Source organism: Octopus sinensis, linkage group LG9 (genome assembly GCF_006345805.1).
Source record: "Octopus sinensis linkage group LG9, ASM634580v1, whole genome shotgun sequence".
Classification (NCBI taxonomy): Eukaryota; Metazoa; Mollusca; class Cephalopoda; order Octopoda; family Octopodidae; genus Octopus; species Octopus sinensis.
In genome coordinates this window covers 96,082,110-96,100,382 of record NC_043005.1, presented here as the reverse complement: position 1 = coordinate 96,100,382, position 18,273 = coordinate 96,082,110, and the positions used below count along the sequence as shown (strand labels likewise).

Here is an 18,273-nt window from a genome sequence, read left to right as displayed (position 1 = left end):
CTCCCCTTCTTCACAACATGGCCGAAGACGAATTCAGTGTTTTAGCAGAAATATTCTGTCTGCCAGGAGAACTCACTCAGTGGCGTACGGTCTTGTTATCTTTGTGGTTTTCAATTTTTAAAAAACTAAGTTTCAGATAATTTTCATGATAGTTATTGTCTGCATTAGGCTTTCGTTATTTTTTGTTGTTTATATATTTATACTTTTCATAAATTTCCTCACTCCGCTGCCAATTACCATTTCCTTGTAAATGTGTTTAAATAATTTCATTTATGCATAAAATAAGGATTTCGATGGGTTTTTGAAATAGCTTTCGCTATCTCTTGAAGAAAGGAAAGGATTTCCATATGAAATAAAAGGGATTTACATATCACATCAATAAGATTGAAACATGTAAACAAAAGAAAATCCAACTTTTACCTACTGTTCCAGAGTTTGGTTAAGAACTTCGCTTCGTAGTCCCCTGATTTCGAGTTCGCGCCTAGGACAAGCGTCCTTTATCAAGGCCTCGGGGTTACTCAATACATTTTGAGTAGAATTTGGTGGAAATGGAAACTACGTGGAAAACTGTCGTATTATTATATGTAATGGAATATAACTTTCGCCGATATTTATGAGTAATGGGTGGTGGAAAAAAACCTCGAAGAACCGGTGCCTTGGAAAAGAAATCTGTTGTGTCAGATCAAATTTATCAAAGTAAAGCAGTTGTCGCATGAAATCCTTCACGTCTAGAAGAACCCTTATTCGACTGACCACTGATATCGATCTGGTGGCCAGCTTGTGGGTTTTACCTAATTTTCTTCATAATCTTTAGAAAAATGGATATCTTTTAATGAAATTTTATATAAATACTGGCCATATACCTTACAAACGGATAGAATGCGATTATAAAGAAATTTGTGGGAGGAACTTTTTCCGTGGTGGTGGGGAGAGGACTTTCGGAAAATTCACATTATCCGATTTTTTCTCTCATAGCTTTTAGGAAAATGGATATCTTTTAGTGACATTTTATATAAATACCTTTCAAACGGCATAAACGATTATAAAGAAATTTGTGGAGAAAATTTTTTTCCCAAAGGGGTGGGGAGAGGACTTCCGAAGAGAAAAGAATTCATAAATTATTTGGGGCTAATGCAGTTTCGCACCTCTCCTTGAAAAATGCATTTTTTTGGAAAAAATTTTCCGGATTCCTACTTCTAATATGTTGAGGATTATGAATATGCAAAAAAAAATAATAAATTAACCCCCCCACCCCTTAAAATTTTGAACTTTTTCGCCCCCCCCCCCCGCATTTTCTCCCAAATTTGCTTATTAAAAAAGTTTTTTTTGGCCAAAAATCGGCTGACAAGGGTCAAACAGCTGCAAAAACAATAATGGTGATAATTTCTAACATGATCACAAGGTTGCATATTTTATGGGATGGAACAGGTGATCTTATTGGATCCTTAGTACTTTTTGATCTCTATTTATTTTATCAACACTGGAGACAATATAGAAGCTAGTGAAAGCCACAGATTTTAGGGGATGGTACAGCTGATTTTACTGGATCCCTAATATTTCTCAACTAATACTTATTTTATCAACATTGAAGCTCATGAGATTTGAACTTAAGCTGTCCTAATAAAACTAACGATAGTTTCTGACATTGGCATTTGTTGCTAGTAGTTGATTTGTTTTCAATACTAAATTGGTTGATTAATACATGGTTAATTTATCCAGCTCCAAAACATTCAAAGCTAATTTGACCCAATAGGATTTGAACTCCTAAATATCACAGATTTACTCTTTACTCTTTTGTTTCAGTCATTTGACTGCGGCGATGCTGGAGCACCGCCTTTAGTCGAGCAAATCGACCCCAGGACTTATTCTTTGTAAGCCTAGTACTTATTCTATCGGTCACTTTTGCCGAACCGCTAAGTTACGAGGACGTAAACACACCAGCATCGGTTGTTAAGCAATTTTGTGGGGACAAACACACACATATATATACATATATACGACGGGCTTCTTTCAGTTTCCGTCTACCAAATCCACTCACAAGGCTTTGGTCGGCCTGGGGCTTTAGTAGAAGACACTTGCCCAAGGTGCCACGCAGTGGGACTGAACCCAGAACCATGTGGTTGGTAAGCAAGCTACTTACCACACAGTCACTCCTGCGCCTGATATTTGCCATTTAAAATAATTCTTGAGTGATTGAGTGCTGGAAATGAGAAATTTCAACTAGCACTTTATGCTGATTTGGCTTTGGATAAATGTTATGTGTGGGTACAAGGCTTGCTTCCCAACATATGGGCTTGTATTCAGTCCCACTGTGCAGTACCTTGGGCCAGTATCTTCTACTGTTGCCTCAGGTTGACCAAAGCCTTGTGAACAGATTTGGTTGATGGAAACTTAAAGAACCCTATCTTATATGTGTGTGTATGTTTGTGGGTACCCTTGTCTTGATATTGCATGATGGTTGCAAATGAGCATCATCATCAAACAAGTGACAGGTATGATATACAATATAATAATGTGTGTGTGTGTGTGTGTGTGTGGTAGGTAGTGTTGTCATGCAACTGGCATCCATGCCAGTGGCATGTTAAAGCACCCATTATACTTTCACAGTGGTTGGCATTAGGGAGGGTATCCAGCCCTAGAAACCATTCCAAATCAGAGTAGTGTATGGTGCAGCCCCTCAGCTTACCATCCCTGGTCAAACCATCCGACCCATGGACAAAAGATGTTACTTGATGATTATGACGATATGTGAAGGCGTATAGCTCAGTGGTTAGTGTTAGGCTCACAATCATGAGGTAGTGAGTTCAATTCCCAGACCAGGCTGTGTGTTGTGTTCTTGAGCAAGACACTCTATTTCACGTTGCTCCAGTTCATTCAGCTGTAGAAATGAGTTGTGACATCACTGGTGCCAAGCTGTATCGGCCCCTTTGCCTTTCCCTTGGATAACATTGGTTGCATGGGGAGCGGAGACTGATATACATGGGCTACTGCTGGTCTTACATAAAAACAACGTTGCTTAGACATGTTGGAGGGGAACTTTCTAGGTGCAATCCCATGGTTATTCATGACTGAAGGAGCTCTTTACCCTTTATAGAAATATATAAAATATTCATGATAATGTACGAGTATGCATACAATCATAATTTTGTGAAGGTTCTAGAGTTTTGTACCATGCAGATAGAGAATTATGAAATTTGTGTGCATGTGTGTATATACATAATGGAAATTGTAGTTGTGATACCTGTGCCGGTGGCACGTAAAAAGCACCAACCGATTGTGGCCGGTGGCACGTAAAAACACCCACTACACTCTCGGAGTGGTCGGCATTAGGAAGGGCATCCAGCTGTAGAAACACTGCCAGATCAGACTGGAGCCTGGTGCAGCCTCCTGGCTTCCCAGACCCCGGTCGAACTGTCCAACCCATCCTAGCATGGAAAACGGACGTTAAACGATGATGATGATGATGTATCTGTAAGCATACATGTATCTATGTATGCATGTGTATGTATGTATGTATGTATGTATGTAAATACATATGTTTATTCTTATTCTTAGTCTTTTTTAATTCAAATCCTCTCCAGGATTAATTTTGGCTTTCATCCTTCCAAGGTCAATAAAATAAGTGCCTGTTAGGTTCTGGGATCAATTTAATCATCTACTATATTATTAAAGGTGAAGCTAAACTCTAATTTCTGAAACCAGTTAAAGAATATTTATATCAATAAGATCATATGTTTTCTTTATTAGGTGATGGGGAGAAAATACATGTGAAGGTAATCATATCAGAACAGTGCCCTCATGTAGAGGGCCACGAGGTTACTTTAGTTTTCAGTCTCTCTGAAGACTACCCTTCTGAAAGCTGCCCACAAATCGAAGTATCCAGTTACTCCATAAAATGTGATGATATCCGAGACAAACTACAAACGTATGCTCATAGTAATGTTGGTAAGTTTGACTTTATTTTATTGTGTACGGCATAATGGTTTATTTCTTACTTGTGGTGTAGAGAAACTGAAAAATAGACAATATAATGACAGATGCATGTACTTAACGTGTATTTAATGCCACCACCATCATCATTGTTTTAGAATTTATTTTTCTATACTTGCTTGGGTCAGATGGAATTTGTTAGGGCAGATTTTCTATGACCAGATGGCCTTCCTGTCACCAAGCAAGGTGATATTTTCCTATAACTAGATATGTTTTTCCCAGAAGACTGGAAACAATCTCCCTTGTATGACAGCGATGCCAATTTACAATCATCGTGAGGTGTCTAGACAAGGGTACATCAGGCAAGCAGTGTCTGCATGATAGCGACACTCATTTACAACTATCATATGATGTCAAGGCAAAGAGATAGTAACACTCACACACACACACATTTTCACATTGTGCTTCCAGAATTTCAAGGTCCAAGGTCCTGTGATCACTTCATCCCATGTCTTCTACAAGTTCCATCCTCATAACCCATTCATGCCGATTGTCCATTTAAACTGACCCTTAATTTATAAGGGTATAAAACAAATGCTTGATACAAATTGTGATTTGTGTATGATCTGTATCAAAAAATGAAACATGTTCTTAACGCGTATGCATCATCATCATCATCATCATTGTCTAATGTCCGCTTTCCATGCTAGCATGGGTTGGATGAATGACTGAGGGCTGGCGAATAGATGGCTGCACCAGACTTCAATCTTGATCTGGCAGAGTTTCTACAGCTGGATGCCCTTCCTAATGCCAACCACTCCGAGAGTGTAGAGGGTGCTTTTATGTGCCACCGGCACGAGGCCAGTCAAGCACAGATTTCAGTGACATTTTTTTCAGTTGTTATTTAGGTCAAAATAATAGTATATGTGAATTTTCAGGCAATTCCATTCACTACAAAAATTTTGGCACGAATGGGTTAAGTGATTGGTTTTATGCAGCTGTCCTCATCCATTTGCGTCACCTGTTCATAGCAGCACTTTTGTCTTTGTTGCACACTTCATCTGATTCTCCTTACACCTCAGTTTTTCTCTCAGCACATTTGTACTTCGTTGTTCATGCACACTTAATGCTGCACTCTCAATGAAACATGCTAGCTTCATTTTTCTTTTCTATTTCCTCTTAAGTCCTCTGCATTCAAGGCTACCATGCAGCATCACAGTTCTGACACAAGTGTCATACAATCTACCTTTCACCCTGAGAGAAAAGACCTTTGTTGTCAGTAACAGTAGAAACTCCCTGAATTTTTTTGCAACCTGTTCTTGTTCTAGCTATTATACTATACTAGCTACTATAGTAACATGAGCTCTCAAATTTTACTGAACCATCCAAGCATTTAAGAGAATCCGTTATGCTCATAACATTTACTACTTCAGTGTATTTGTCACATATGAAGCTTACTTTATTAGTTTAGGAATACACTACACTGCTTGTGTGTCTAGCTTACATTGGGTACAGCTTATGGAGCTTATACATACTCCTTTTCTGTATATAGAGCAGGGCCATTTCCTTGAAGATATCAGGATCCTGTTTTTACCTACTATCCAAAACGTTTGTCTTTGCTAAGTTTACCTTAAAATCTCTCAGTACTAGATTTAGCTTCCATATCTCTCTCTCTCTCTCTCTCTCTCACACACACACACACTTGCATGTACAATAGGAGTATTTGGTGGCTTAACTAATACATTATTTCCTTTCCTGCAGGAAGTCCATTATTGCTTGATTTGATAAATTATGCTAAAGACCTTATACAAGATTTACACTCTTCCAACACATCTGACTGTGTCCAACTTGCAACACACAGGGAGAACTCTGTGACAGATACCCAGTCTTCATCACCATTGCCACCACCACCATCATCACACACCAAGAACTTGAAAGCTAAGTCTCTGACATCTCAGAACATTGGTAGTCAAACAGGAATTAAGGATGTTCAAAATTGGACCTTATTGATTCATATTGACCATATGAGAGCTAAAGCAAAATATATTAAATTTATCAAGAAATGGTGCAGAGATTTCCAGTTAAGTGGTCAACTAATATTTTTTAAGAAGACTATATTACTTTTCCTTATTGGAGAACACAACAATTTAAAGGTAATTTTTAACATAACATCATGTCTTCATGTATCATCATCACCAGTAGTTAATTGCTTCTGATGTAATATTTATAATAATGATTTCTGAGATTGGCACAAAGCCATACATCAGTGAAAAGGATATAACACCCCAGTATTTGTTAGCTCATATAGTTTATCAGTGAAAAGGATATAACACCCCAGTATTTGTTAGCTCATATAGTTTATCAGTGAAAAGGATATAACACCCCAGTATTTGTTAGCTCGTATAGTTTATCAGTGAAAAGGATATAACAATCCAGTATTTGTTAGCTCATATAGTTTATCAGTGAAAAGGATATAACAATCCAGTATTTGTTAGCTCATATAGTTTATCAGTGAAAAGGATATAACAATCCAGTATTTGTTAGCTCATATATTTTATCAGTGAAAAGGATATAACACCCCAGTATTTGTTAGCTCATATAGTTTATCAGTGAAAAGGATATAACAATCCAGTATTTGTTAGCTCATATATTTTATCAGTGAAAAGGATATAACACCCCAGTATTTGTTAGCTCATATATTTTATCAGTGAAAAGGATATAACACCCCAGTATTTGTTAGCTCATATATTTTATCAGTGAAAAGGATATAACACCCCAGTATTTGTTAGCTCATATAGTTTATCAGTGAAAAGGATATAACACCCCAGTATTTGTTAGCTCATATAGTTTATCAGTGAAAAGGATATAACAATCCAGTATTTGTTAGCTCATATAGTTTATCAGTGAAAAGGATATAACACCCCAGTATTTGTTAGCTCATATATTTTATCAGTGAAAAGGATATAACACCCCAGTATTTGTTAGCTCATATAGTTTATCAGTGAAAAGGATATAACACCCCAGTATTTGTTAGCTCATATATTTTATCAGTGAAAAGGATATAACACCCCAGTATTTGTTAGCTCATATAGTTTATCAGTGAAAAGGATATAACACCCCAGTATTTGTTAGCTCATATATTTTATCAGTGAAAAGGATATAACACCCCAGTATTTGTTAGCTCATATATTTTATCAGTGAAAAGGATATAACACCCCAGTATTTGTTAGCTCATATATTTTATCAGTGAAAAGGATATAACACCCCAGTATTTGTTAGCTCATATATTTTATCAGTGAAAAGGATATAACACCCCAGTATTTGTTAGCTCATATATTTTATGAGTGAAAAGGATATAACACCCCAGTATTTGTTAGCTAATATATTTTATCAATTTTTACACTCCCTTCATTGAAAGGAACTCTGGATGTAAAGGACTGTAATTAAATGCTGCAGTATTAAGCTACTTTACACTTAATCTTCACTGAATGCTTTTAATTGGTTTTCAATCTTCTTCAGTCATATCTAGTCCAACACAAGACAGTTTGTGTGGATGTTGATTCCAGAGGTGTTGGGTGCAAAGAGAAGATGATGACAGTTTTGTGTGAAGAGCCATATCTGAAAGACAGTTTGAATATAATACGAAGGTAAAATGTTTTATTTTACTGTAAATATGATGTGTATATGTTTCAGGTTTATAAATTCATCTCCATATACAAATACAGGTCTGATGATTGGCTAGCTGTTGGCCCTTGGAGGTTCTGTGCAAAGCTCTTGGCAAAAGTTCTTAGCCCATGATATATACATCTATATGTATACATCTATATATATATATATATATACATGTAAATTTGAATTTAAAATAATAAGGGTGAAAAATTGAATATTAATTTGATTAATATGTATTTAAAACCAGTGGTGTAGCATATAAGACCATAGTAGATCTTCTAGCATAATGGATGTCCAGTTACAGTTCATCTCTGTTATATAATAGTTTCACTTTAATAGTGTCAGTATTAAAATGAAAGTATTAAAGTGAAAGCATGTGACATTACAATAGAGAGATGTTTTTGTTTCACTTTTGACATGTAATAGTGAAATAGTGGAGAAGATATAATATTGCTATTGGCTCTCTGTAGGCAAGAAGTTGAACATTTTTTTTACCCATGACACTACATGGACCCTAAGTGAGGCATGTGTAAAATTTGAATGAAATTGGTTGTGTAGTTCTCAAGTGTTAGGGATTTACAGTCAGACAGACAGACACACATTCTCAGTTTTGTATATATAGATACATATATATATATATACACACACACACATATATATATGCATATATATATATATATATATACACACACACACACACACACACACACATACATATATATATATATATAATATATATATATAATTTCAACAATTGAGGGTAAAATTAATTAATTAATTAATCAATTTCACCAAGTATTCAGTATGCAAAGGGACCATTTAAGGCGAATTCAAATTATTACATTATATAAAAGGGCTTAGTAAAATAAATTACTTTGCCGCATACTGAACTCGTTAGAAATAGCAGCTAAAAAAACTTTTTATAAAACTATTTCTAACACTTAAAGAAAACCTCTCTCATATAGTGTTTGCTCAATTCAACTCAAGGAAGTATGGGGGTAGAGACATTAAAAAATCAAATGCAAAGGTTATTTGAGTACGTACGTTTCAAGATTAGTCAAAATCGACCCTTCTCTCATCAGCTCAGAATGCCCTTGTTTGAATCTGAAAACACTGAAAATGGGAGCATACCCTTTCGGCTTGTTATCGCTTCTGAAGATCTGTTCCAAACTAACAGTGCCAACAAACTCAAATATGCAAGCGAAGAATTTCTGCTCTCCCCTTTCCACCAGCGTGGGTTAAAATCAGCAAACACTATGTTTTTTTCGGTAAAATCCGAGACATTAAGTAGAGAGAGATGAATTATAATTTCAACAATTGAGGGTAAAATTAATTAATTAATTAATCAATTTCACCAAGTATTCAGTATGCAAAGGGACCATTTAGGCGAATTCAAATTATTACATTATATAAAAGGGCTTAGTAAAATAAATTACTTTGCCGCATACTGAACTCGTTAGAAATAGCAGCTAAAAAAACTTTTTATAAAACTATTTCTAACACTTAAAGAAAACTCTCTCATATAGTGTTTGCTCAATTCAACTCAAGGAAGTATGGGTGTAGAGACATTAAAAAATCAAATGCAAAGGTTATTTGAGTACGTACGTTTCAAGATTAGTCAAAATCGACCCTTCTCTCATCAGCTCAGAATGCCCTTGTTTGAATCTGAAAACACTGAAAATGGGAGCATACCCTTTCGGCTTGTTATCGCTTCTGAAGATCTGTTCCAAACTAACAGTGCCAACAAACTCAAATATGCAAGCGAAGAATTTCTGCTCTCCCCTTTCCACCAGCGTGGGTTAAAATCAGCAAACACTATGTTTTTTTCGGTAAAATCCGAGACATTAAGTAGAGAGAGATGAATTATAATTTCAACAATTGAGGGTAAAATTAATTAATTAATTAATCAATTTCACCAAGTATTCAGTATGCAAAGGGACCATTTAAGGCGATTCAAATTATTACATTATAAAAAGGGCTTAGTAAAAAAATAAATACTTTGCCGCATACTGAACTCGTTAGAAATAGCAGCTAAAAAAACTTTTTATAAAACTATTTCTAACACTTAAAGAAAACCTCTCTCATATAGTGTTTGCTCAATTCAACTCAAGGAAGTATGGGGGTAGAGACATTAAAAAATCAAATGCAAAGGTTATTTGAGTACGTACGTTTCAAGATTAGTCAAAATCGACCCTTCTCTCATCAGCTCAGAATGCCCTTGTTTGAATCTGAAAACACTGAAAATGGGAGCATACCCTTTCGGCTTGTTATCGCTTCTGAAGATCTGTTCCAAACTAACAGTGCCAACAAACTCAAATATGCAAGCGAAGAATTTCTGCTCTCCCCTTTCCACCAGCGTGGGTTAAAATCAGCAAACACTATGTTTTTTTCGGTAAAATCCGAGACAAAGTAGAGAGAGATGAATTATAATTTAATTCAACAACAATTGAGGGTAAAATTAATTAATTAATTAATCAATTTCACCAAGTATTCAGTATGCAAAGGGACCATTTAAGGCGAATTCAAATTATTACATTATATAAAAGGGCTTAGTAAAATAAATTACTTTGCCGCATACTGAACTCGTTAGAAATAGCAGCTAAAAAAACTTTTTATAAAACTATTTCTAACACTTAAAGAAAACCTCTCTCATATAGTGTTTGCTCAATTCAACTCAAGGAAGTATGGGGGTAGAGACATTAAAAAATCAAATGCAAAGGTTATTTGAGTACGTACGTTTCAAGATTAGTCAAAATCGACCCTTCTCTCATCAGCTCAGAATGCCCTTGTTTGAATCTGAAAACACTGAAAATGGGAGCATACCCTTTCGGCTTGTTATCGCTTCTGAAGATCTGTTCCAAACTAACAGTGCCAACAAACTCAAATATGCAAGCGAAGAATTCTCTGCTCTCCCCTTTCCACCAGCGTGGGTTAAAATCAGCAAACACTATGTTTTTTTCGGTAAAATCCGAGACATTAAGTAGAGAGAGATGATTATAATTTCAACAATTGAGGGTAAAATTAATTAATTAATTAATCAATTTCACCAAGTATTCAGTATGCAAAGGGACCATTTAAGGCGAATTCAAATTATTACATTATATAAAAGGGCTTAGTAAAATAAATTACTTTGCCGCATACTGAACTCGTTAGAAATAGCAGCTAAAAAAACTTTTTATAAAACTATTTCTAACACTTAAAGAAAACCTCTCTCATATAGTGTTTGCTCAATTCAACTCAAGGAAGTATGGGGGTAGAGACATTAAAAAATCAAATGCAAAGGTTATTTGAGTACGTACGTTTCAAGATTAGTCAAAATCGACCCTTCTCTCATCAGCTCAGAATGCCCTTGTTTGAATCTGAAAACACTGAAAATGGGAGCATACCCTTTCGGCTTGTTATCGCTTCTGAAGATCTGTTCCAAACTAACAGTGCCAACAAACTCAAATATGCAAGCGAAGAATTTCTGCTCTCCCCTTTCCACCAGCGTGGGTTAAAATCAGCAAACACTATGTTTTTTTCGGTAAAATCCGAGACATTAAGTAGAGAGAGATGAATTATAATTTCAACAATTGAGGGTAAAATTAATTAATTAATTAATCAATTTCACCAAGTATTCAGTATGCAAAGGGACCATTTAAGGCGAATTCAAATTATTACATTATATAAAAGGGCTTAGTAAAATAAATTACTTTGCCGCATACTGAACTCGTTAGAAATAGCAGCTAAAAAAACTTTTTATAAAACTATTTCTAACACTTAAAGAAAACCTCTCTCATATAGTGTTTGCTCAATTCAACTCAAGGAAGTATGGGGGTAGAGACATTAAAAAATCAAATGCAAAGGTTATTTGAGTACGTACGTTTCAAGATTAGTCAAAATCGACCCTTCTCTCATCAGCTCAGAATGCCCTTGTTTGAATCTGAAAACACTGAAAATGGGAGCATACCCTTTCGGCTTGTTATCGCTTCTGAAGATCTGTTCCAAACTAACAGTGCCAACAAACTCAAATATGCAAGCGAAGAATTTCTGCTCTCCCCTTTCCACCAGCGTGGGTTAAAATCAGCAAACACTATGTTTTTTTCGGTAAAATCCGAGACATTAAGTAGAGAGAGATGAATTATAATTTCAACAATTGAGGGTAAAATTAATTAATTAATTAATCAATTTCACCAAGTATTCAGTATGCAAAGGGACCATTTAAGGCGAATTCAAATTATTACATTATATAAAAGGGCTTAGTAAAATAAATTACTTTGCCGCATACTGAACTCGTTAGAAATAGCAGCTAAAAAAACTTTTTATAAAACTATTTCTAACACTTAAAGAAAACCTCTCTCATATAGTGTTTGCTCAATTCAACTCAAGGAAGTATGGTGTAGAGACATTAAAAAATCAAATGCAAAGGTTATTTGAGTACGTACGTTTCAAGATTAGTCAAAATCGACCCTTCTCTCATCAGCTCAGAATGCCCTTGTTTGAATCTGAATACACTGAAAATGGGAGCATACCCTTTCGGCTTGTTATCGCTTCTGAAGATCTGTTCCAAACTAACAGTGCCAACAAACTCAAATATGCAAGCGAAGAATTTCTGCTCTCCCCTTTCCACCAGCGTGGGTTAAAATCAGCAAACACTATGTTTTTTTCGGTAAAATCCGAGACATTAAGTAGAGAGAGATGAATTATAATTTCAACAATTGAGGGTAAAATTAATTAATTAATTAATCAATTTCACCAAGTATTCAGTATGCAAAGGGACCATTTAAGGCGAATTCAAATTATTACATTATATAAAAGGGCTTAGTAAAATAAATTACTTTGCCGCATACTGAACTCGTTAGAAATAGCAGCTAAAAAAAACTTTTTAAAAACTATTTCTAACACTTAAAGAAAACCTCTCTCATATAGTGTTTGCTCAATTCAACTCAAGGAGTATGGGGGTAGAGACATTAAAAAATCAAATGCAAAGTTATTTGAGTACGTACGTTTCAAGATTAGTCAAAATCGACCCTTCTCTCATCAGCTCAGAATGCCCTTGTTTGAATCTGAAAACACTGAAAATGGGAGCATACCCTTTCGGCTTGTTATCGCTTCTGAAGATCTGTTCCAAACTAACAGTGCCAACAAACTCAAATATGCAAGCGAAGAATTTCTGCTCTCCCCTTTCCACCAGCGTGGGTTAAAATCAGCAAACACTATGTTTTTTTCGGTAAAATCCGAGACATTAAGTAGAGAGATGATTAATTTCAACACATTGAGGGTAAAATTAATTAATTAATTAATCAATTTCACCAAGTATTCAGTATGCAAAGGGACCATTTAAGGCGAATTCAAATTATTACATTATATAAAAGGGCTTAGTAAAATAAATTACTTTGCCGCATACTGAACTCGTTAGAAATAGCAGCTAAAAAAACTTTTTATAAAACTATTTCTAACACTTAAAGAAAACCTCTCTCATATAGTGTTGCTCAATTCAACTCAAGGAAGTATGGGTGTAGAGACATTAAAAAATCAAATGCAAAGGTTATTTGAGTACGTACGTTTCAAGATTAGTCAAAATCGACCCTTCTCTCATCAGCTCAGAATGCCCTTGTTTGAATCTGAAAACACTGAAAATGGGAGCATACCCTTTCGGCTTGTTATCGCTTCTGAAGATCTGTTCCAAACTAACAGTGCCAACAAACTCAAATATGCAAGCGAAGAATTTCTGCTCTCCCCTTTCCACCAGCGTGGGTTAAAATCAGCAAACACTATGTTTTTTTCGGTAAAATCCGAGACATTAAGTAGAGAGAGATGAATTATAATTTCAACATTTGAGGGTAAAATAATTAATTAATTAATCAATTTCACCAAGTATTCAGTATGCAAAGGGACCATTTAAGGCGAATTCAAATTATTACATTATATAAAAGGGCTTAGTAAAATAAATTACTTTGCCGCATACTGAACTCGTTAGAAATAGCAGCTAAAAAAACTTTTTATAAAACTATTTCTAACACTTAAAGAAAATCTCTCTCATATAGTGTTTGCTCAATTCAACTCAAGGAAGTATGGGGGTAGAGACATTAAAAAATCAAATGCAAAGGTTATTTGAGTACGTACGTTTCAAGATTAGTCAAAATCGACCCTTCTCTCATCAGCTCAGAATGCCCTTGTTTGAATTTGAAAACACTGAAAATGGGAGCATACCCTTTCGGCTTGTTATCGCTTCTGAAGATCTGTTCCAAACTAACAGTGCCAACCAATTCAAATATGCAAGTGAAGAATTTCTGCTCTCCCCTTTCCACCAGCGTGGGTTAAAATCAGCAAAACACTCTGTTTTTTTACGGTAAAATCCGAGACATTAATTAGAGAGAGATGAATTATAATTTCAACAATTGAGGGTAAAATTAATTAATTAATTAATCAATTTCACCAAGTATTCAGTATGCAAAGGGACCATTTAAGGCGAATTCAAATTATTACATTATATAAGGGCTTAGTAAAATAAATTACTTTGCCGCATACTGAACTCGTTAGAAATAGCAGCTAAAAAAACTTTTTATAAAACTATTTCTAACACTTAAAGAAAATCTCTCTCATATAGTGTTTGCTCAATTCAACTCAAGGAAGTATGAGGGTAGAGACATTAAAAAATCAAATGCAAAGGTTATTTGAGTACGTACGTTTCAAGATTAGTCAAAAATCGACCCTTCTCTCTTCAGCTCAGAATGCCCTTGTTTGAATCTGAAAACACTGAAAATGGGAGCATACCCTTTCGGCTTGTTATCGCTTCTGAAGATCTGTTCCCAACAGTGCCAACAAACTCAAATATGCAAGCGAAGAATTTCTGCTCTCCCCTTTCCACCAGCGTGGGTTAAAATCAGCAAACACTATGTTTTTTTCGGTAAAATCCGAGACATTAAGTAGAGAGAGAGATGAATTATAATTTCAACAATTGAGGGTAAAATTAATTAATTAATTAATCAATTTCACCAAGTATTCAGTATGCAAAGGGACCATTAAGGCGAATTCAAATTATTACATTATATAAAAGGGCTTAGTAAAATAAATTACTTTGCCGCATACTGAACTCGTTAGAAATAGCAGCTAAAAAAACTTTTTATAAAACTATTTCTAACACTTAAAGAAAACCTCTCTCATATAGTGTTTGCTCAATTCAACTCAAGAAGTATGGGGGTAGAGACATTAAAAAATCAAATGCAAAGGTTATTTGAGTACGTACGTTTCAAGATTAGTCAAAATCGACCCTTCTCTCATCAGCTCAGAATGCCCTTGTTTGAATCTGAAAACACTGAAAATGGGAGCATACCCTTTCGGCTTGTTATCGCTTCTGAAGATCTGTTCCAAACTAACAGTGCCAACAAACTCAAATATGCAAGCGAAGAATTTCTGCTCTCCCCTTTCCACCAGCGTGGGTTAAAATCAGCAAACACTATGTTTTTTTCGGTAAAATCCGAGACATTAAGTAGAGAGAGATGAATTATAATTTCAACAATTGAGGGTAAAATTAATTAATTAATTAATCAATTTCACCAAGTATTCAGTATGCAAAGGGACCATTTAAGGCGAATTCAAATTATTACATTATATAAAAGGGCTTAGTAAAATAATATTACTTTGCCGCATACTGAACTCGTTAGAAATAGCAGCTAAAAAAACTTTTTATAAAACTATTTCTAACACTTAAAGAAAACCTCTCTCATATAGTGTTTGCTCAATTCAACTCAAGGAAGTATGGGGGTAGAGACATTAAAAAATCAAATGCAAAGGTTATTTGAGTACGTACGTTTCAAGATTAGTCAAAATCGACCCTTCTCTCATCAGCTCAGAATGCCCTTGTTTGAATCTGAATACACTGAAAATGGGAGCATACCCTTTCGGCTTGTTATCGCTTCTGAAGATCTGTTCCAAACTAACAGTGCCAACAAACTCAAATATGCAAGCGAAGAATTTCTGCTCTCCCCTTTCCACCAGCGTGGGTTAAAATCAGCAAACACTATGTTTTTTTCGGTAAAATCCGAGAGACATTAAGTAGAGAGAGATGAATTATAATTCAACAATTGAGGGTAAAATTAATTAATTAATTAATCAATTTCACCAAGTATTCAGTATGCAAAGGGACCATTTAAGGCGAATTCAAATTATTACATTATATAAAAGGGCTTAGTAAAATAAATTACTTTGCCGCCGCATACTGAACTCGTTAGAAATAGCAGCTAAAAAAACTTTTTAAATAAACTATTTCTAACACTTAAAGAAAACCTCTCTCATATAGTGTTTGCTCAATTCAACTCAAGGAAGTATGGGGGTAGAGACATTAAAAAATCAAATGCAAAGGTTATTTGAGTACGTACGTTTCAAGATTAGTCAAAATCGACCCTTCTCTCATCAGCTCAGAATGCCCTTGTTTGAATCTGAAAACACTGAAATGGGGGAGCATACCCTTTCGGCTTGTTATCGCTTCTGAAGATCTGTTCCAAACTAACAGTGCCAACAAACTCAAATATGCAAGCGAAGATTTCTGCTCTCCCCTTTCACCAGCGTGGGTTAAAATCAGCAAACACTATGTTTTTTTCGGTAAAATCCGAGACATTAAGTAGAGAGAGATGAATTATAATTTCAACAATTGAGGGTAAAATAATTAATTAATTAATCAATTTCACCAAGTATTCAGTATGCAAAGGGACCATTTAAGGCGAATTCAAATTATTACATTATATAAAAGGGCTTAGTAAAATAAATTACTTTGCGCATACTGAACTCGTTAGAAATAGCAGCTAAAAAAACTTTTTATAAAACTATTTCTAACACTTAAAGAAAACCTCTCTCATATAGTGTTTGCTCAATTCAACTCAAGGAAGTATGGGGGTAGAGACATTAAAAATCAAATGCAAAGGTTATTTGAGTACGTACGTTTCAAGATTAGTCAAAATCGACCCTTCTCTCATCAGCTCAGAATGCCCTTGTTTGAATCTGAATACACTGAAAATGGGAGCATACCCTTTCGGCTTGTTATCGCTTCTGAAGATCTGTTCCAAACTAACAGTGCCAACAAACTCAAATATGCAAGCGAAGAATTTCTGCTCTCCCCTTCCACCAGCGTGGGTTAAAATCAGCAAACACTATGTTTTTTTCGGTAAAATCCGAGACATTAAGTAGAGAGAGATGAATTATATAATTTCAACAATTGAGGGTAAAATTAATTAATCAATTAATCAATTTCACCAAGTATTCAGTATGCAAAGGACCATTTAAGGCGAATTCAAATTATTACATTATATAAAAGGGCTTAGTAAAATAAATTACTTTGCCGCATACTGAACTCGTTAGAAATAGCAGCTAAAAAAACTTTTTATAAAACTATTTCTAACACTTAAAGAAAACCTCTCTCATATAGTGTTTGCTCAATTCAACTCAAGGAAGTATGGGGGTAGAGACATTAAAAAATCAAATGCAAAGGTTATTTGAGTACGTACGTTTCAAGATTAGTCAAAATCGACCCTTCTCTCATCAGCTCAGAATGCCCTTGTTTGAATCTGAAAACACTGAAAATGGGAGCATACCCTTTCGGCTTGTTATCGCTTCTGAAGATCTGTTCCAAACTAACAGTGCCAACAAACTCAAATATGCAAGCGAAGAATTTCTGCTCTCCCCTTTCCACCAGCGTGGGTTAAAACCTTTGCATTTGATTTTTTAATGTCTCTACCCCCATACTTCCTTGAGTTGAATTGAGCAAACACTATATGAGAGAGGTTTTCTTTAAGTGTTAGAAATAGTTTTATAAAAAGTTTTTTTAGCTGCTATTTCTAACGAGTTCAGTATGCGGCAAAGTAATTTATTTTACTAAGCCCTTTTATATAATATATATATATATATATATGAATCTTTGGTTTCTGTCTACCAAATCCACTCACAAGGCTTTGGGGCTTTGGTTAGCCTGGGGCTTTGGTTAGCCTGGGGCTATAGTAGAAGACACTTCCCCTAGGTACCATGCAGTGTGAACCATGTGGTTGAAAAACCAACTCATTACTACACAGCCACCCCTGGACATTCCATCATAATTTTATGTGCAAACTTTCTTCACACCAAATACTAGCTTAATAAACCAATTAATAAAAATATTAGTTTATAAATCGCAAATATTGCAAGCTAATGAAATACTTATTATTAGAGAATGCCTGCCCTGCTCATAATAAGTCATTTACTCTAGAAAATTAGTAAATTGATTATTTCTGTCTGTTCACTTTTTTCTTTTTATCTTAAAGTCATAAATGACAAATTTGCTAAAAGAAAAGTTTTCCTTTAAAAGTGCATTTATTTTGTTATTTCAGTGCCTTGCAAATACAAGAATGTTCTAGCTTGGATGAAGTTAAGGATATTTTCACAAATGCCAGTTCACAACATCTATTTGTAAATTATGTTTCTAAATTAAAGAGTATACATCATTGAACATGTAAATTTTGAATTTTTTGTGTTGTTATTGTACATGCTGGGTGAAAAGTAAAAAGAGTGGCTGTGTGGTAAGTAGCTTGCTTACCAACCACATGGTTCTGGGTTCATTTCCACTGTGTGGCACCTTGGGCAAGTGTCTTCTACTATAGCCTCGGGCTGACCAAAGCCTTGTAAGTGGATTTGGTAGACGGAAACTGAAAGAAGCCTGTCATATAT

The 18,273-nt window shown here is 35.1% G+C and overlaps 2 protein-coding genes across 6 annotated transcripts in view; one reads left to right on the top strand and one right to left on the bottom strand.

Annotated features, from left to right (window-relative positions):
- LOC115215619 (YTH domain-containing protein 1) overlaps window positions 1-654 on the bottom strand; it is a 71,598-nt gene extending 70,944 nt beyond the window's left edge. Inside the window, exon 1 of one of the 3 annotated variants that reach the window (XM_029784849.2) lies at window positions 421-654. The gene's annotated coding sequence lies outside the window, so the exon portion shown is untranslated. The remainder of the gene's footprint in view (window positions 1-420) is intronic. The other 2 variants (XM_029784851.2, XM_036506180.1) reach the window with 2 other exon arrangements.
- LOC115215621 (RWD domain-containing protein 3) overlaps window positions 1-18,057 on the top strand; it is an 18,078-nt gene extending 21 nt beyond the window's left edge. The window contains exons 1-5 of one of the 3 annotated variants that reach the window (XM_036506185.1): window positions 1-84; window positions 3,748-3,945; window positions 5,692-6,083; window positions 7,450-7,577; window positions 17,937-18,057. The exon at window positions 1-84 is cut by the window's left edge and continues 21 nt beyond it. In XM_036506185.1, the coding sequence (XP_036362078.1) occupies window positions 18-84; window positions 3,748-3,945; window positions 5,692-6,083; window positions 7,450-7,577; window positions 17,937-18,054 (903 nt within the window). In that variant the 5' untranslated portion in view covers window positions 1-17 and the 3' untranslated portion in view covers window positions 18,055-18,057. Of the gene's footprint in view, window positions 85-2,435; window positions 2,493-3,747; window positions 3,950-5,691; window positions 6,084-7,449; window positions 7,578-17,936 lie in introns of those variants that run through there. The other 2 variants (XM_036506186.1, XM_029784855.2) reach the window with 2 other exon arrangements.
- Window positions 18,058-18,273: the final 216 nt, after the last annotated feature.